The sequence below is a fragment of the Ovis aries genome, chromosome 22 (assembly GCF_016772045.2).
Source record: "Ovis aries strain OAR_USU_Benz2616 breed Rambouillet chromosome 22, ARS-UI_Ramb_v3.0, whole genome shotgun sequence".
NCBI classification, from domain to species: Eukaryota; Metazoa; Chordata; class Mammalia; order Artiodactyla; family Bovidae; genus Ovis; species Ovis aries.
In genome coordinates this window covers 37118694-37139485 of record NC_056075.1, presented here as the reverse complement: position 1 = coordinate 37139485, position 20792 = coordinate 37118694, and the positions used below count along the sequence as shown (strand labels likewise).

Below are 20792 nucleotides of genomic sequence, written 5' to 3'. Positions count from 1 at the left end.
CAACTGCAATGAACTCTCTCACCAGGCATGTCTTTCGGTTTTTCTCCACGTAAACTATCCTCCCAGTGCCTTTTTGTGCATTTGAAAATCTAAATGGCAACATTTATCTGGATTAAATTAATCTTCTGTTGGCCTATTGCAACCTATCTTGGCACTTGTCAGCTGCTCCTCCCAGTTCTTGTCCCACAGATTTGATAAGCTGCTGTGTCTCGACTCAGCCCTTAACCCATTTATCATTTCCCAAAAAATTCTAAAATGATCTGCCATGTGGTCTGTGATGATAAGGATTTCCGTGACTGTCTAAGTTAGGCTGCCAGCTCAAATTGTTAGCTGCAAATTCAACTCTAGTTTTTTTTTTTTTCATTATTATGCTGCTTGCCAAGCGAATTGATACATGGACTTCAAGAAGAGCTCAATTTTTTCAGAAGTAACTGAAGTGATAGATAGCAGGACCCTTCTTGCCCACATGGGTGTGTACTTGTAACACAAAAGCTTTAGCCATCAAGAGCTCCATGTCTTGCCTCTGGAGTCAATCCTCAAACGTGCCCGAGAATCACTCAGTGGGGCAGGTTAAACATCGAATCCCAGGTTCCTACCCTTAGTGACACTGGTGTCAACATGCTGTGAGAAGCACCACCCAACTTATGTGTGGCATATTCTGGGACAAAGCAGTGTTGCACGGCTGACGACAGCTTACTGGGCACTTATCAGATGTGTGTTTCAGTGCCTTTAAGGTCCTCTCCCAGCAACTGAGGAACCTCACTGCACACAAGTGATGGTTCCACAGGGTTTGTGGACAGAGTGCTTACTGGGAGTTAAGTGCTTGGGGAAAGCACATGGAGAAGATGGGGTGGACTTGAAGCTTGCAGGACATTAAAGCAGCCTGCTTTTCCCCCCACCCTCCTGCCAACCCCGAGATCTGATGTTGAGGCACAGTGAGACCATCACAGGAAAGACCAACCAGACCCAGACTTGTAGGGCCCTGAATGCCAGGCAAGAGGCCGTATTAACCCCAGGCCCACAGGCGGAGAGCCAGCCTTGGAAAGGATGGCCATCCTTCTTCCTTACCACAAAGGCCTCTCCCCTGGCTGCTAAGTCACCATGAACTACACAGACTTAAGGACTTTTGGAACGTAGCACTGGGCACATAACAGGGACCCAAGTTAAAAACTGCATTGCAAGGGAAGATGTTCAGTCAGACCAATTATTTGGCACTGTACAGAACTTATCAGTTAACCAGACTGCATTTGCTGACACTACCTATACCAGGTAAAGGCGTTTTCTTTCTTAAAAAATCATTTGTAACTTTTAAAACCTAGCTTACTGGCTTCTGAACACTTTTTTTTTTAAGATTTATTGTGCCATCTTTTTTTTTTTTTTTTAAAGTTACAAGAGTAAGCCAGATGGCATGTAATAGTCCAAAAGTGCCATGAAAAGAGAGGCAGGAGCAGCAGCAAGTGGGTAAGTCACGGGCATGAGGGACAAGTACAGAGGGACCTGGGGAGTAGCCTGGTAACTAGAGCAGTCCTCCGTGCACTGCTGTGGGGAGAAAGGTGTGTTTGACCCTCAAGTGAAGTATAAAAGTGGAGGGTGCAGGGGATTATCATTTGTATTCAGAGCAAAGCCCATTCCTGAGAGTTGAGCTCCAGTCCTGCCAAATGCCTGGTTTCATATCAGACACCATAGAGTCAGGATTTCCAAAGCAGTGAAAACATGCTGGACCGAGTGAAGTGTAAAAATAATATAAATATGAAGCTAGGACAGTGAAACCATCAAAGGATTAAAATGTAAGAGTTCCAGGCTTCAAGACATTGAAAGATACCAGGGCTCCTGTGTGCTAGAAAAGACTTATTTACCATGTTATCTTTTTTTTTTTAAGTGATGGTTTTGCATCAGGATCAGCAAGCTACAGTCTTCAAATCGCCTCCTTTGCTGTCTGAGCAACAATTATAAACGAAGAGTAAGACCTAAATTGTTTAGTCGCTAAGTCGTGATTCTTTGCAACTCTAAGGACTGCAGCACGCCAGGCTCCCTGTCCTTCACCATCTCCTGGAGTTTGCTCAAACTCATGTCCATTGAGACCTAAGAAATGTGCCCTATCTTTAAAAAAAATTTAACCTGAAAAAATAAAAGTCCATTCCAGAACCCAGTTTCCTCACTGGCTACTCTAAGAGCCAGAGGCTACAATCATGGAACGCAGTTCCTCAAATGACAGAGCTGGTGTTTCTTATACCTGCAGAGGGACTACAGTAACGGGCTTTTTTCTCTGCCTGTATTGATAACACTGATTTCAAACAAACAAACAGAACCCCAGAAATCCAATAAACCAAATGAAAGCAAAACTCAGGTGCTCACAAACTGGTTCATGATCAGATGACTTGGGAACCATAAAATGGCACTCGAACTTTCCATTTCGAGCTGAAGTCCACACACCACTTAATCAGAATGTTTCCTAATGAAGGAATGACTTGCTAAGGCTTGTACGCCTTCTGGCTCTCCTGTCCCCTGCACTTGGTAACTGCTGATCCTGAATGGAGGCACTTGGCGGTATTGGATTTTCTCAAGTGGATGGTAATCGATCGTGTCTCCGCCCTGGCGCGCACCGCTTCCTGCCCTCGCTCCCTCTCATCACTCAGTGCCAGCGGCTGCTTCCTGCCTGCATAGTGAGTAGGCAGCGGCTGTTGGCTGCCACCTTCCCCTGTCACCATCATGCCCCTCAAATGGATCTGACATGATGCCTTCAATTACATGCATCAATTATGGGCAGGGAGACACACAGTCTCTCTGGTTTTCAATGATTCATCTTGCTAGGCACTTATTAACGGACATTTTACAGTGGAAGTAGCTTCTGGAAGCCTAGCCCTTATCGTTTTGCCTTCCAGGACTGTCTCTTCCACTTCCTTCAGCACTTTTCTTTTTAAATGAAAAAAAGCCTTGATTTAAATGTGGGAAGAGGCACAGAGGCCTTCTGCCCATCATGTGTGGACTCCAGAGTGGGAACTGGTCCCCTGACCTCACCCACTTCCTCCAAGACCTCAGATAAGCCCTCAAAGCTGTTACTGACAAACGGATAAGACAGTAGCCACTAACGTCTGCTGCTCGGCAAGGGAAGCCCACTGGGCAGTGCTGGGTTATGAGAGTTCTCATCTCACAGAGAGAAGAGAGGGAGGGACCTGAGGGACCGCTGGGCTGACAGAGTGCGTCAGAGTTAGGTAAGAGCAAGAAAGGAGGGTGGGGTTATGTGGAAACTAGTGACAACTTACTGAGCAGTTACTGTGTGCAGACATGGGGGTCACACTCTGCTGGGATTCCTTCACTGAATCCTCAAACCACCCTGTGAGGTCAAGGCTAAATCGTCTTCCTATGAGAGAGACAGCTTGGCTCCAGGGCCCTGCACTACCTTCTGAGCCTTACACAGTCTCCTGGGTGACAGAATCATTTGTAGGTGGTTTTTTTTTTTAAGTCAAATAGGGTTGGGAGTAATCTTCATTCAGCCTTAATCAGATTGATATGGTGGCAACAGAACAAGAACTATTTTCTGTGATTGCACAGAGAATTTCCTGACCCTGATGAGGGCCAAGGAACTCTGCTGGGGTCAGACAAAGGTGGCCAGGGAACTCAGATGACCAGGCTGGAAAACAGGAAGTGCCCTGAGAGAGACGGGAAAGTTGTTCGGAGCTGGGGAGGCGTCAGCAAGAGGAAGAGTCAGATGGGTGTGAGTAATTCAAAGATACCTACTTAAATCCTATATAATAAAGGGCACAAGACCAGTGCTCAGTGCTGGATACACTTCTTAAATATACTGAACAAATTAATAAATGCCCCAAATGCCCCAAACAAAGACTACACACGACCCAACTTCAGGGTCTGTGTCTGTCTTTAAACCTACTCTTTGGGGAAGATCATGAAGAGGGCAATTAAGAAATGCCAAAGCCTTAAAACCCATTTCAGTTCAAAAGTCATGGAGAACTTCTGACGTACTCCCAAGAGCACAGTGCAAGGGAACCTCACATCCATTACTAAACAAAAAAATACCATCTCCCCCGGCCTTGCTTCTCTCATTCACTCTTAATCTAAGGCCCTCTTCTTTCAACCAGATGAATGTCCATTAACATCGGACTTTTAAAAAAAGTCAGCAGCAGCAGCACCAGGTATGAACACTTATTGGAAAGGGTAAAATGACTGATGCATTTCAAAATTCAAATTTAGAATTGACAAGTTTGAATTTGTTCAAAAGGGGAACACTTTATATTCAATACTATATCTTGCCTATAGCTAGGATTCTGGTCATGAAATTGTTAACTTAAACATTATGAAGATGTGCTCACATGTGCCCAAAGGTACATAAAACAATGTTTTTCCATAAGTGTCTATTACCTACATTAAAACCATCTCCAGAGTCTTATGCAGAAAGACTTGGGACACTACTACTGAAAACCGTCAGGGTTAGGAGAAAAGCAAACAGGACCAAAAATGGTTGATCTTAGGAGTGAGCACAGGAGGTAAAAAAGTTATGTTCAAGATTTCAAGAAGCTTTGAAAATTAAATTAATTTTCAATATGCTGCTGCTAAGTTGTGTCAGTCGTGTCTGACTCTGTGACCCCATAGATGGCAGCCCACCAGGCTCCCCCATCCCTGGGATTCTCCAGGCAATCTATGTTTATATTTGGTTGACAGAGAGCTATATTGATAGCTAATCTATATATGAAAATTATTCACTCTTCAAGTGTATAAACATAATGCTTGATACAGTCAAAGAAGTATCTGCTCCATGTGGTATAAACTAAAAAGGAACTCTTACAATTTATATTTGGGGAGTTCTGTTCAAAAGGAGCAGAAATATATTTTAGAACCAAGCCATAAGATGCTAGCCAGAAGACCATGCTAAAATGATCAAGAAACACTTAATTGCATCCTATAACTTTTCTTACCATTTTTTCTTCCTTGGCAGGTGGACTTCGAAGAAAAAAGCAGAGAGGAGCAAAAAGAATATCAATTATTCCAATAATTGTCATGAGCCATGGAAATCCAATTGCCTTTGCGATAGCCCCACCAGCAGAAGGACCTTTCAGGAAACAGAGAATTAGATGTAGGCAGAAAGATGCAAAGGTTTAAATAATTTTCAGTAGGCATTATCAATCGTGTACTGAGAAAAAAAAGTTCTCTTGGAAACCCAATGTCCTTACCTATGGCATATCCCATACAAAACGCCACATCAGCAATGGCATACACGCTCCCATAGACCGACACGTGCCGCAGGTCGACCAGGTAGCCCATGATGGGCATCATTGATGAATCCACCATGCCTGTGGACAGTCAGGGAACACAGACAGTCTACAGAAAACTGATGGAAACCAACAGTGGGCTGAACGTCAATGACTGTGTCCTAACCTCACAACCCTGCCAAGATTCTTCACCGCTATCTGCCAAGTCTTGAGGCAAACTCCCTACAACAGACCTTTCACTGAAAACAGACTAAAGGTGCCTGAGGCTGGGACTGGAACTCAGACTACTATTTGCCTGTTCCCTGCCTTGCCTCATCTTGTCCTCCACTGTCTGGTAGACAGCACCCAGTCCTCTAGGGGCTTGCCTGCCATTCTGCAGACCCAAAGGGATGCTGGTTACTGGCTGTGTGAACCCTGAGCCTGCTTCCTGTGGGTGCTTTCCTGATTCACTAGTTTCTGGTCCACATCGTCCTCTGCCCTCAAAGAGGGCATACATGCCTCACCCAGCCTCCTCCCTACCCACAGCTTGGCCTCACTCCTAGATTATGAGAGTTAAAGTCAGAAAGCATAGAGAGAATCAGAAGGAACCAGAACAGGAAAGAGTCTAAGGGATTGCCCGGCCCTACTCAGGAAACTAAAATCAAAACAGGTGTGCTCATTTAGTTGGCTAAAACACCAAAAACCATCACCACTGCCAAGACCTATATTAGGACCTCTGGTCTCTAAAATAGTCAGAGAACAGGAAGCATAAAGAAAGGATATGTGTATTCAGAGTTCTAAATCCAAACCCTGGCTGGTTAAGCATCGTCATGCTTTATCTCTCTGAACGTCACTCTCCCCATCAATAAAATGGAGATGATAATGATTGGCTGAATGAGATGATGGCTGTGAACACACCTGGCAGGGCATTCAAACGTCAGATCCCTCACCCGCACCCCCACAGAGGTAGGAGGGTAAGGGAAATTTCTTGCATTCAACTAGTATGTGCTGATCACCTGAAATGTGCAAGGTGCTGGGATAAGGGTGAACAGAGCAAAGAGTTGAAAACTAAATTATTGTGAGTGATGCTCTGAAGGCGCTGTGAGAAGTTATGTGTATGGATTCACATATGTATGTGTATGAGTGACTGAAGTTGCTCAGTCATGTCTGACTCTTTGTGACCCCATAGACTGTAGCCCACCAGGCTCCTCTGTCCATGGGATTTTCCAGACAATAGTATTGGAGTGGGTTGACATTTCCATCTCCAGGGGATCTTCCCAATGCAGGGCTCGAACTTGGGTCTCCGGCATTGTAGACAGACGCTTTACCATCTGAACCACCAAAGCTCAACAAAGTTGGGTTAGTGAGTGAGTGAGTGAGTGAAGTGAAGTCACTCAGTCGTATATGTATGCACGTAAGCTGGGATAACCTAGCCTGGTCTAAGGGGTCAGTAAAGGCTCCATCCTCGCTACTGCACCAAAGATCCGACTTCTGCCGTTACCCTGCGACAGATTCACCTTTATCATGATTAATCTGTATATTATAAATGAGAAATAAGCATGTGCTATTTGTCTAAGATATGAACGAGATTTTTCCTAACACATTACTTACTGTGCCTCACATTGCTACAAAGATTTATCCCCTTTGCTTGTGAAAATTCCCACAGTACAGCTGGTCATCAATACATCAGTCTACCTTTTCTGTACCAAACCTTATTGAAAACTACATGTGAAGCCTTTGTCCCCCAGCCTCATATGAGAAGGTCTGTGCACAGATATGAGCCCAAACAGATGGGTTCTGAGTAAGCAGTTCTCCTGTTTGCCCAGGCTCAGCAGTGGAGTGTCATTTTGCTTCTGTAAATATCAGGCTTTTACAATACTGGTTTTCAGGAAATAAATGACTAGTTCATGAAAGCCAGTACCTGTGGACAGTCTACAAACTGTACATGAGCTAAGGTGCCACAGCCTCCTGTCAAGCATCTAGAAATTTTAAACTGAGTAACTATAAGTCTGCCCAAGTAAGAACTCTTTTTGTTTGTTTGTTTTGGCCACACAGTGCACCATGCAAGATCTTAGTTCCCCAACCAGGAATTGAACCCAAGCCCTTGCTGTAAAAGTGCAGAGTCCTAACCACTGGACTGCCAGGGAAGTTGAGGAACTCTTTCTTGGTACTGGGAAAACAAATTTTTAAATTTAGGCACAAGGCTCCAATGACTTACCAATTGCAAAACCAACTCCGAAGTTGGGAGCTATGAGTCCATAGATGTTTTTTGCAAGAGGAATCTGTAAGACGAAATACATGTTATGCCAAAAGAACATGCTATTCAACTCTGAATTATCACAGAAAATCTTAAAAATAGGTTTTCTCAGGCCTGTTATGTGTGTTCCCTTCTGAAAGAAGTAGGAGGAAGGAGCAAGATGGGGTTTGGGCAGAAGAGGACCCTCCAAATCTTTAATAGAGTTGAAATAGGTTTTGTGACCACCACGAAAAGCTAGTTTACTTTCATATGTGAAAGTTCAGCCTAGCCTATACTCCATTTTTTTAATAGTTATTTTTATTTATTTGGCTGCACTGGGTGTTAGTTGCAACATGCAGGATCTTTAGCTGCAGCATTCAAACGCTTAATTGCTACATGTGGGATCTGCACTGGGAGGGCAAAGTGTTAGCCACTGGACCACCAGGGAAGTGACCATACTCCATTTTTGAAAAGAACCAGAAGGTCTCATTTGGGGTAGATATTAGCCTTTGGTAGACGATGTTTTATTCTAGAAAAACATCTTGCTACTGTTTCTGGCCAGTTGCCCTAAAGTGTTCAAGCCACTGTGATATTTTAGAGGCACAGGGAGACGGGAACAAGGTGAAATAAAAACAATGTAATAAAACATTCTAAATAATTTCCAACTGACATAAAGATAAACCCTTTGGAGACTCTTGTCCGAAGTTTTTAACATGATAACAAATGAGAAGAAAATGGAAGATTAATAAAACTAAGTGTCAACAAACTTCAAACTGCCATATTTGTTGGTGACTCTTACCCAAAGCAAAAGTTTCATTTACAGGTTATTTTCACCTGTCAAATGTCATCTCCACCCCCCCCCCCCGCCACCCCCCGCAATGTTATCTTTTACTCACACATAAAATGCTCATTCCGACAATTATCATTCCTAGAAGAGCACAAAGCCATCTGTCAAAAAACAAAAAAGCACCATTAAGAAATGATTCTACCCCCCCACCCCCAACCCAGGTTTTCAGTGGAAACAACAGTTTATAGCAGTGAAAGTTTCTAACAGTTATAGTAGTGAAACTAGAAACACTTGGAATTTTTTAAAGTAAGTTCGTTACTGTAACAGAGTGAGTGTTGGGTTGTTTCATTTCATCTTACCTCCCCATTTTGTGTGCGAGGATCCCAAAAACATTGGTTCCAATGAGATAAGAGATGCTAGCTGGCAAGAAAGCCACGCCTGTAAATTTATGAAAGGGACACCTTATCAGTACAGATATCAGTCACGTGTGAGAAAAACTAATAATTGTGAGGCACCACGCTTGTGATGAGAGCTGAGGAAATGAAGCCCTGGGACCTGCACCCAAGCAGCTAATATCCGGTGTCTGATGGAACTAGTCTGGACTCCACACGGCTTATCCGTCCACACGAAGCTGCCAGCTGCCTCGCCACTCCAGAAATGAGATTCCTCCCTCTATCGTGGGCTTCATCTGGCCCCCACCTCTGCCTGGTGGCGGGTTTTACCAGGCGAGTTGGGGTGGATGACAGTGACGGCCCCTGGCTGTGGAGCTGCCAGCTGCCACCCCACACAGGCAGTGAGCAGTGGTGGTCATCCGCTCCCAGGTGCCTCCCTTCATATGTGTACAGCAGAACAAAGACACAGGAACTGACAACAGTCAGGAACACTAAGATGAGCACAAGGAAAAAAACATTAAAACTCTCCCACGCTGCATCACTCAGATAATCCCACAGTTGTTTTCCCTTGCAAGTTCTATGTACATAAATAAATGCGTAAGCACAGGAGTTTTGTGTCTTTTAAAAAAAAATAGTATTATACCTACGGTTCTACATCCTGCTGGGTTTTTTTTAAGATTTATTTCTTTATTTTTGGCTGTGGTGGGTCTTCATTGCTGGTCAGGCTTTTCCCTAGTTGCAGCGAGCGGAGCTACTCTTCCTTGCAGTGGCTCTCTTGCTGGGCCCACAGGCTTCAGCAGTTGTAGTTCCTGGGCTCTAGAGCACAGGGTCAGGAGCGGCACACGGGCTTAGTTGTCCCGTGGCATGTGGGATCCTCCAGGGATCGAACCAGGGATCAAACCCATGTCTCCTAAAATGGCAGGCGGATTCCCTACCACTGAGCCACTCGAGAAGCCCCATCCTGCTTTCAATTCCTTTTATGAACATCTGTGCATGCCAGATAAATAAGTAAATAAATACGTGGTCATTTTTTTGTGGCCAAATCCTATGTGACTGACAGTTTCATGTTTTCCCAGGAGAGGAACTTTGCAAGCCCCAAGCTGAGTTCACAGCTGACGAGGGCGATGGTTGCCTTGAACATGCCTCTCTGCCTTGAATAGGAAAGCCTACTCAAGCCAGCCCACGCTTGGTGGCCAGGGCATTTGTCCACATCAGCTCCATCTGGCCTCCATCCATCCTTAGGACAATAGGACAATCTCTTTTCCAAAGATGGCTTTTCAAACTTCTCACACTTTTGGTGTTTTCCCTTGAAATCCAGAAATACCAGGCTGGTTCCTAAGCCTTGCCCGCAAGTGGTAAACGTTGCTTTGTTCCCAATCATCTGACTGCATAAATGGTCAGCAGCTCCCCACTCACTCCAAAGGTCCAGGGCCGGAGTCCTCCTTGTACAGGCAGCTCACTAGCACACGAGCAGCAAGTGTGATCTTACCTCTCCAAAGACACACTGGCTCCCCCACAGGCACTAACACAAGCCATCAAACTCTCAGATACACAGTATTGAAGGAAATCAAAAAAGGGGATATATGTAAACATACAGCAGATTGCATTTTGCTGTACAGTAGAAACTAAAGCAACACTGTAAAGCAACTATGATCCAATAAAAATTAATTAACAAAGAAAAAACTCCAGAAAGGCCAAGCTTCCCAGAACAGAAGGGACTTCAACAGTGATTGCTTACGGGAGCTAAATCTAAAACCAAATCATTCTAGATTTGATAATCTGGAAAATAACAATTAAGTGCAATCTCATTTCACGTTCCAGGAAACCATTTCCATCACACTTAGCAACATACAGTGGCCACATAATTGCTAGAGGTGACAGGATACAGCAAACATCACCGGCAGCTCACGCCCAGCTCAGTGCTGGGCTGCGGCAAAGACAACGGGCACAACATGGTCCTGATCACCATGAGAGTCACTTCAAAGGATCAGAGGACATCTGAACTACGACATGGCTGAGCTGGGGTTGCACACAGGTACCAGTGCCGTGATCTGGGAATCAGAGTCTGCAGCTGGCAAAGCTCCCCAAAGCAGCTGGTGTTTAAACCTGACCCTGGCAGGGGCATAGCAGAGAACTAAATTAGTCTGGAGATGTAAGAAATCATGAGGGCCTTTGTCTGAGGATGAGTGTCAGGAGGCATTAATGAATGAAGCACACAAACTATCGGAAAAGTGACAGCATGGATACTGTGACAAAGAGCCGCTGACATTCAGCGTCAGCATCAGAGAAACAAAAGGAAAATAGAGTGGGGGGCCCAGGCCCACCTGACGGCGCAGCTGCCATTCTGCCCAGACAGTGACCGCCCTGGGGACTGAAGTCCCAAATGAGATGATCTGGTTTTTCTAGAGAAGCTGGAAGTCCAGATTCTTACACAAAGTCGCCTGATTTTTACACGCTGGCAATTCGTATTTTAAAAACATAAACCTCATGCCAACACCTGTGCCAGCCAAATAAAACATACTTCTAGGCTGCATTTGGCCCAGAACCTGAGCAGAGGTTGGAGAAAGTGGTTGGTACAGCATCTGGCCAGAATGCCTTGCTGGTGACTCCTGACTCCCCAGGTGGAACATGGGAAGCATCACTGAAGCCGTAACTTCAAAGCAGGGATGCAGACAAGCTCAGGGGATGCCCCAGATGAGCTACGTCTTCCCAGGCAAACCAGCTGGGATGCTGAGTGCACAGGAGTAACCCAGGAGCCAGCACAGATCGTTTTCCATGGACGGCAAACAGAGCTGACCCTTGAACAATATGAGTTTGAACTGCTCAGATTCAATTGCGTGTAGATTTTTTTCAATAGTAAATACTACAGCTCTACACACCCCACGTTGGGTGAACCCACACCTGTGGAACCACAGACACCAAGGCAACTATAAATTATAGCCAATTTCCAACTGTGAGGAGGGTCAGTGCTTCTAACCACCCCCCGTTGTTCAAAGGTCAGCTGTACTCTCAAATGGCAAACACCAACTTCATGATTCTCTAGCCAGAAGCATGGAATTAGGAGGGGGGCAACAAGGTGTTCATTTCAGCTGGGGATTTACCAGCTGAGGCTCGAATGGGTCACTTGAACCTCGAGACAGAGACAGCAACAGCTCCCACTGCACACACCTCACAGGGAGGCTTTGAGGATAACGTGGCAAAGCGAGCACCAAGGGCTTTGGCACCTGCCCTCCCAGCCTGATCCCTGTGCCCTGTCACTCCACACTCACCCCACCTGACCCACCATTCACCCTGGCACGCTGACCTTCCCCACACTGCAGCAAGCTGCTGTGGGCGGGGATCACTTCATCTGTCTCCCTGCAGCCTTGGTCCGCAGCGGCACACAGGAGGTGCCCAGAACCAGCTGACCATTCAGAGGAAAGACCCTGAGCAAGGGCGTTCACTTCACAGAGCTGAAGGCCATCCCTCGAAGGCACCCCCACTGGTCCAGCAGCCTGCCCCATGGGGAAACAGGCAGGGTGCGTGTTCGGGAGCCCAGAGGCCCCCCTTCTCCCTCCAAGGTGCAGACAGGGCCACACACGTTCTTTGGACCTCAGGCTCCAAGCTCCCGATTCGTGTTCTGACACAGCCTCTGCATCCTCGGCCTTCTGGGACCTCCACCGCCTACATCACCGACAGAGCCAGCCTCTCGGAACTCAGAGAGACCTCAGTGGGCCTCACGGAGGAACTGCTCCAGTGTTCTAAGAGGGGGCCATCCATCTCTGCTTTAGAGACCAAGACTGGCAACCTACTACCTTTCCAGACAGCCTTTCAGGGGCACCTCCTAGGACAGGGCGGGCACCCTGACACCAAGCCCTAAGCCTTCCCATCATCTCCACCCACCAGCCCTGGTTCACATTCCAGAGCCAAGAGCAGCAGGCTTCAACCCCCACCTCATGAGACCCTAGACCAGAGGGGCAGAGCTGCCAGGTCTCCAGGAAAGAGCTGTGCAGCCTCCTGGCACTGGATCCTCAGGGACAGGCCCAGCCTGGGGGCTCCTCACCTGGCTGGGAGGGGCCCAAGGGGCTCGGGAGAGGTGGGCAGCAAGATGCCAAGGGCCCACAAGGTGGGGAGTGGGGGGAGATCCCCCCTACACAGGAGATGACACTGCAAATGGGAACAGAAATCTGATTCTCTGAAGGAAACACAAGTCTAGCTCTGGGGCAAGGAAGGAGCCAGGTCACTGGTGGAAAGGTATGGGGTTGGGGCACCATCTGGCCGGAGAGATAAGCCCTGCAAGAGGTCCTCCTGATGAAATCTAGGCAGCCTGTGGCCAGCTATCTAATCCGGATGGCCTGGGTCCCTGACTGACGTGAAAGACTTGACTGTGTTTACGTGTCTGGAGAGGGAGGCGAGGCCGCTGAAGAGCCCTGCGTACAGCCAGGACGTGGTCAATTAGGGCGATGAGTCAGTTAATTGGAGAAAACAGAAACACCGCAGCAGCATCTCTGCCCAGGAGCACGTGCAAAGCCAACACGTAGCTCCACTCACAGCCACGTGCCACACCCCCAACACACACACACACGCACACACAGACACATACACAGACACACAGACACACACACAGACACACACACACACACACAGATACACACACACACACAGATACAGACACACACACACAGCAGCATCTCTGCCCAGGAGCACATGCAAAGCCAACACGTAGCTCCACTCACAGCCACGTGCCACCCCCCCCAACATACACACACACACAGACACACACACAGACACACACACACACGCACACACACACGGCACTGCCTGAGGACCCCTGGAGGCCTGGAGCAGCATCTTTGCCCAGAAGCACATGCAAAGCCAACACGTAGCTCCACTCACAGCCACGCGCCACCCCCCAACACACACACAGACACACACACACACATACAGACACACACACACACACAGACACACAGACACACAGACACACACACACACACACACACACACGGCACTCCCTGAGGACCCCTGGAGGCCCGGAGCAGCATCTTTGCCCAGGAGCACATGCAAAGCCAACACGTAGCTTCACTCACAGCCACGCGCCACACCCCCAACACACACACACACACACAGACACACACACACACACACACAGCACTCCCTGAGGACCCCTGCAGGCCCCAGTCAGCACAGGCCAGAGGGAAAGAGCCCGAGAAAAACACCTCCCATGGTGTCATCCACTGGTATCAGCACTGAGACGGAAGCTGTCTGATCCTTTGCAAAACTGCTATTCGCTAACTTGAGGACAGAAGCCCATGCCTCCTGTGAAGCACTAAGCTCGTCTTAGGACCCTGGGGAGCCTCCACAGTTCCTCAGTCACCTCCATAGCCAGGAAGTTCAGAGTGAGATTTCTGCTGAGAACTGGCCTTAGTTGAGCTCCCAGAATCTTTCCTCCTTCAATGAATGACTCTTGTTGTTGAGGGTTTGGTTTTGTGGCATAATCCACAGACCAGACAATTCTGCGTACCCTTTTAAAGGACACAGTTCACTGGTTTGTAGTATATCCACAGGGCTGTGAAACCACCATTAAGATTTAATTTCAGAATGCTTTCATCACCCACAAAAGAAATCTCACACCCTTTAGCAATCTCTCCACATCCAGCCCAGCTTCTAGCCATTTGGGGCTTTTTAATGAAGGATTTTTTTTTTTAATTAAAGAACACAGAAATTCAGTGCAGACCCCCAAAGGACTAGTCCCCAGGCCAGGCCAACTGGAATAAGTCTGGAAGATGAGGGACCAGCCCCAACCAGAGGGCAGCATTTGTGAAGACGCCTCTGCAAGGGCTGCGCAAGCTCACCCGAGGAAGGTAGTGCTGTGCGGTCCTGTGCTCAGTTGCTCAGCTGTGTCTGACCCTTTGCAACCCCATGGACTGCAGCCCGCCAGGCTCCTCTGTCCATGGGGATTCTCCAGGCCAGAATACTGGAGTGGGTTGCCATGCCCTCCTCCAGGGGATCTTCCTGACCCAGGGATCAAACCCAGGTCTCCCACATTGCAGGCAGATTCTTTACCAGCTGAGTCACCAGGGAAGACCAAGAATACTGGAGTGGGTAGCCTATCCCTTCTCCAGGGGGTCTTCCCAACCCAGGAATCAAACTGGGATCTCCTGCATTGCAGGCAGATTCTTTACCAGCTGAGCTACCAGAGAAGGTTGGGGGGCTCTAAAAATGTGAGTTTATTCAGAACTGAGAGTCTCCATCTGAAGATGTCAATACGTAACGTGAAAGAACTGTGAAAAGAAACTAAACTTCTAGGAAGGACAACTGATAAATTCTTAAAGAAATGTGTACATGCAAGACCTAGTCTTCAGATATTAAGCAGGATTCTCAGGCTACAGTAATTAAATAGTAAGGTATTGACAAGGGGATACAGGCAGACAAATGGAACACAAGAGAGAAAACCAGAAACAGACCCAAGAAAGAAATGGTCATTTCCAGCAAGTTGGACATGGGAAATATCAGATGGATTCCAGGGTGCCCAGCTGTAGGGCTGGCTGGCTACAAAGAGAACAGTAACATCAGGTCCTTCTCACACTCTTTTATAGCAAAAGGCATTCTCTGTAAAACCAAGAGCTAAATGCAAAAAAAAAGCAACTCATACATTTATTGAAGGAAACTCAGTGAAACCATAATCTTGACCATAATCAAGAAAGGCCTTCCTTAACCTGACTTGAAATGATGGAAAAGCCTGCTAAATCTGACTCATGGCATTTTAAATGTTCCAAGTGACAAAAAGGAAAACAAAAAAACCTGAACACCTATTAAGTCAAAAGACATAAAACAAAGGGCGATATTTGCAAAAGATCTGATAAAGATTAATATCTGAACATACAAAGAACACAAATTTTTTAAAAAGGATGAAACAATAGAAAAATGGGCAAAGGATATTAATCAGAAATCCACAGTAAAGGGAATAGATATGGATAATAAACATATTAAAAGGTGCTCAATTTCACTCACAAAGCAGAAATAAATCAATATGAGATCCCCTTTCTCACATACACTCAATGGAGAAAGGCTGATAACACCTGTTATAGTGCAAGGCCACCAAATATCAAAACACAATTTAAGTTTAGGAATTTGCCCTATAGACACAGGTACTTTCACACTTGAGCAGGAATACATGGAAAGGATATTTCACTGCAGTGTGGTTTCTAATGGCAAAAACTGGGATGAAACCAAATGTCCAGCTAAGGACAGGTAGGAATGTGGGATCCAGATTCCACATGCAGCAACTAAGTGTTTGCACGCCACAACTAAAGATCCTGCTCAGCCAAATAAATAAATATTTAAATTTTACAAAGGAATGATGTTGTTTAGTTGCCGAGTCATTTCTGACAATTTTGCGACCCCCCTGAACAGTAGCCCTTCAGGCTCCTCTGTCCATGGAATTCTCTTGGCAAGAACGCTGGAGTGGGTTGCCATTTCCTTCTCCAGGAGATCTTCCTGACCCAGGGATTGAACCTGCATCTCCTGTATTACAGGCAGATTCTTTACCACTGAGCCATCTGGGAAGCCAGATCCAGTTAAACAGGGCAGACTGAATCTACAGGGTTTTCTAAATTCCACTTAAATTTTAGTAAAGGAATAAAAGAAAACTATAGACTCTCCGCTGTCTGCTCAAGGAGAAACAAAATTAAAAAGCAAAATGCAGTGAGAAGAAGGATCAACCAGAGGGAGAGAAGTGAGGTACATGGCAGAGAGCTCCGGAACCTTCCACCCTCACACAGAGTGGGCAGAAGCAGTGAGACCTTCGTGCCTCAGAACCCAGGACGTTCAGGAGCTGAAGGCTGCAGGTGCTGTGAACGTAAGGCTGAGAGTGGAGGCTGTCAACCAGAAAGAGGCTGAACCGCCCCCTCACCCGCCCCGTCCTCAGTGGTTCAACTGGCAGAAGACAGTTTCTTGAGAGAGACTGAACTGAAGAGGTTCAAAGACCCCAGGTAATGACACGGGAGGCTGAAACAAGGAAGGGGAGAGAGTCTTCCTACTAAATAGTAAGAGGATATTCTTTCAACAACCCCATCACCACTCCCTAACACATACACAAAACCACTCAGAGAAAATATGAAAAGACTCTTCAAATGTATGATATGATGACATCAATTATAAAAGCTCAGTTGAGTTCAGAGGATGAAGATGAAGAAATCAGTGGCAACAGGAAAGGCAAGATAAGAAATTAAAGCATAAAATGTAGGGTCCAACATCTGACCAACCAGAGCACCAGAAAAGAGCAGACAGAAAACGGAAGAGGGGTAGGATTAAAGAAATAATATAAAAAGATTTCCCAGAACTGAAAGAAGGGGTTTCCTAAGTGCTGAGGAGGCTGACCATGCGACTGCCCAGCAGAGTGGAGGAAAACAAGACTCCTGTCAGTCACCATCGCAGATGCTCAAAACCTAGAGACAAACAGAAGACCCTTCAAGCTCCTATAGAAGATGCGGAATGAGGACACTGGCCTCCTCAACAGCGACCCTGGCTGCCAGGACAGGGCAGTGGCCTCAAAACTCTGAAGGAGGACTTCCCTGGTGGTGAAGTGGTTAGGGCTCCATGCTTCCAAGGCAGGGAGCATGGGTTTGATCCCTGGTTGGGGAACTAAGATCTCACATGCCACACAGTGTGGTCCAAAAAAATATTTTTTTATAAGATTCTGAAGGAAAAGCATTTCCAACCAAGAATTATACACCCAAACAGACTAAGTCAATCAAACTCAGGATAAAATTGAGGCAAGGATGCGTGTGTGTGTGCTAAGTTGCTTCAGTCATGACCAACTCTTTGCAACCCTATGGACTGTAGCCCAGCAGGCTCCTCTGTCCATGGGATTCTCCAGGCAAGAACACTGGAGTGGGGTGCCATGCCCTCCTCTGTAGAGACACTTTCAGATATGCAGGATCCCAGAGGGCTTTTACCTCAGGAAGCTGCTGGAGGATGTGTTCCAGCAAAATGAGAATGTAAACCAAAGAGATGAGTGCAGGAGAGGAGGGTGCAGGAAACAGCAGAGAGGCAAAGAAGATGCCCAGATATTAGAAGAGAAAAGTCTCACGATGGCCTAGAGCACACGTCTGGACTGGAGACAGAATGACATGGAACAGACGTCCACAAACAAGCAAAAACACAGAAAGGATAGGTCTGTGGTGCACTTGGCTGTATTTAGAGGGTCTCTTATCTCTGCAGGAGAGTTTGAGGGATATATTCACAAATGCTACACAGGAATCTAAGGAAATGGAAAGACAGCAATTACTACCTACAGGAAAAACAGGCAGCTTGTAAAAGAGAAAGAAACCACTAGTAGTCTACTAGTTAAGACTCCGCGCTTCCACTGCAGGGGCCCTGGGTTCAACCCCTGGCTAGGGAACGAGATTCCACACACACACTAAAAGGAAATAATCACAGAACCCTATACAGCTCATCTTTGAACAATATTTACACAGTCAGAGTAATGTCAACACTGAAAGCCAACGTAAACAAAATCTGTTAGAGAATTGTTTTAGGAAAACAGAGGATGAGAAAACACGTGAGTTGTTTGTTTGATATTCTCAGGTAGAGCAATAATGGCATTAAAGTTTCATCTATTATATTAGGAAGCTGGTGGACAAGTCAGAAATTGGAAAATAAAAAAATAAGAGTGTACATGTTATTGAGAGACAACAAGGAATTAGCAGAAGAAACAACTAAAAGAGTTGAGGGTGAACAAAATTTGAGGAAGGGATTGGAGATGAGAAGGCATTGAGAAAAGACTGCTGTCTTTTCACTACGACTTGTATAATATTTTACTTAAAAATTAAGTACATGTGTAATTTTGATAAGAATTGAAATTTAACTGTGAAAACTAAATCTATGCATTCTGACAAAGAAACAGGAAAAAACAAGAGGTCACACAGTGATGTACATGACAAGATTTCACATGGGTTGGGTTTTCAAGCATTGCACACAGATGGCACAGAACCAGAAAAGACACAAAATTGTTAACAGAGGACTGGGCTGGGAGAAGGGGAAAGATGCATATGAGATTTTTTTTTAAAATTTTACTTCCTCATTCCCTGTACTTCGGTTTTGAACAATAAGCATGAAAGCGAAAGTGAAAGTCTCTTAGTTGTGTCTGACTCTTTGTGAACCCATGGGCTATACAGTCCATGGAATTCTCCAGACCAGAATACTGGACTGGATAGCCATTCCCTTCTCCAGGGGATCTTCCCAATCCAGGGATCGAACCCAGGATTGCTGCATTGCAGGCAGATTCTTTACCAGCTGACTTACCAAGGAAGCCACCAGTAAGCATGAATTACTCTATAAATAAAAAACACTCTAAAAAAATTCATCCTCTTAAAAACTAAGTTTGTAATGGATAAAGATGATGTGGTATATATATAAAATGGAATACTACTCAGCCATAAAAAGAATGAAATAATGCCATTCCAGCAACATGGATGGACCTAGAGATTATCATACTAAGGGAAGTAACTCAAACAGAGAAAGACAAATAGCTTGTGATACCACTTATATGCGGAATCTAAAATTTGACACAAATGAACGTATTTAGGAAACAGAAACAGATTTAGACATGGAAGACAAAATATATAGTTGCCAAACAGGGAAGGTGGGGAGGGATAAATTAGGAGCTTGGTATTAGCAGATACAAATTACTACATGCTGCTGCTGCTGCTGCTAAGTTGCTTCAGTCATGTCCAACTCTGTGGGACCCCATAGACAGCAGCCCACCAGGCTCCCCCATCCCTGGGATTCTCCAGGCAAGAACACTGGAGTGGGTTGCCATTTCCTTCTCCAATGCATGAAAGTGAAAAGTGAAAGTGAAGTCTCTCAGTCGTGTCTGACTCTTCACGACCCCACGGGCTCAGCCCACCAGGCTCCTCCGTCCATGGGATTTTCCAGGCAAGAGTACTAAAGTGGGGTGCCATTGCCTTCTCCACAAATTACTACATACAAAATAAATAAACAACAAGAGCCAACTCTACAGCACAGAGAACTATACTCAATATCCTGTAATAAACCATAATGTAAAAGAATATGTAAATATAAGCTTGGGCCTTCCTAGGAGGCACAGTGGTAAAGAATCTGTCTGCCAATACAGGAGACACAGGGACTCAGGTTTGATCCCTGGGTCGGAAAGATCTGGGGGATGAAATTTTCCTGGAAAACTCTGACAGAGGAGCCTGGTGGGCTACAGTTTGCAGAGTTGTGAAGAGTCAAACACGACTGAGTGACTGAGCAGGCACGCATGCATAATTGGATCATTCTGCTTCACACCAGAAACTAACAAAAAAGTGTAAATCAACTATACTTAAATGTTTTGAAAAATTGTTTAGTTGCTAAGTCCTGTCTGACTCTTTAGCAGCCCCATGGACTATAGCCTGCCAGGCTCCTCTGTCCATGGGATTTGCCCGGCAAGAATACAAGAATGGGTTGCCATTTCCTTCTCCGGGGGATCTTCCTGACCCAGGGACCAACTCACATCTCCTGCAACACAAGTGGATTCTTTACCACTAAACCACTAGGGAAGCCCCCTTGAAAAAATAAAACTAAGTTTCCCGTTATTCTCTTTTCCATAAACTTGACTGCTGTCCACATACATTTAATACAATAGTTCAGCTGCAGAAACATGAGGAAATACTGAATGCATCTTTTCTCTCTCATTTCTGGTCTTTGTATTAACTGCACCTCTATCAGGCATGATGCAAAATCTGGAGTTGAAAGAAACCCCAAAGCTCATTGCTAATCTAAGCACTGATCCCCTTAAGTGTCAAACAGAAACAATCACTTTATCATCCTGCCACCAGCCGCTCAGCAGGGCTACAATGATGAGACCTACCCTGGGGCAACAGTTCTAGAATCAGAAGTGCCCAGCCCAGTCTTACCCAGCTGCCACTTGTGGGAACACATGGTCTCCATCATCCAGATTGGCAGGGCTGGCTCCAGCATGGCAATCCCCATGTTTGCGAAGCAGATGGACCCTTTAAGGGAGGAAGAGGGTTAGTGTCCTTCTGTTTGGGGTCTCCAGTGTCCCCTACCATTCCCAAATACAGCTAAATCCCATGTGCCCACAGCCAGAACAATCAGCTCAGAAACCCAGAACTTCTACTTTTGTAAGAATAACAGATCAAGGAGATGGTGGGGAGGGTTGTTTC

General features: G+C 45.9%; 1 protein-coding gene across 1 annotated transcript in view; it reads right to left on the bottom strand.

The window, feature by feature from the left end:
• The window catches only part of SLC18A2 (solute carrier family 18 member A2), a 41299-nt gene that overhangs the window by 3260 nt on the left and 17247 nt on the right, over nt 1-20792 (bottom strand). Inside the window, exons 10-15 of the mRNA XM_027960375.2 lie at nt 20523-20618; nt 8587-8665; nt 8337-8388; nt 7423-7486; nt 5187-5306; nt 4932-5065 (exon numbers count right to left, since the gene is read on the bottom strand). Of these exons, the coding sequence (XP_027816176.1) occupies nt 4932-5065; nt 5187-5306; nt 7423-7486; nt 8337-8388; nt 8587-8665; nt 20523-20618 (545 nt within the window). The remainder of the gene's footprint in view (nt 1-4931; nt 5066-5186; nt 5307-7422; nt 7487-8336; nt 8389-8586; nt 8666-20522; nt 20619-20792) is intronic.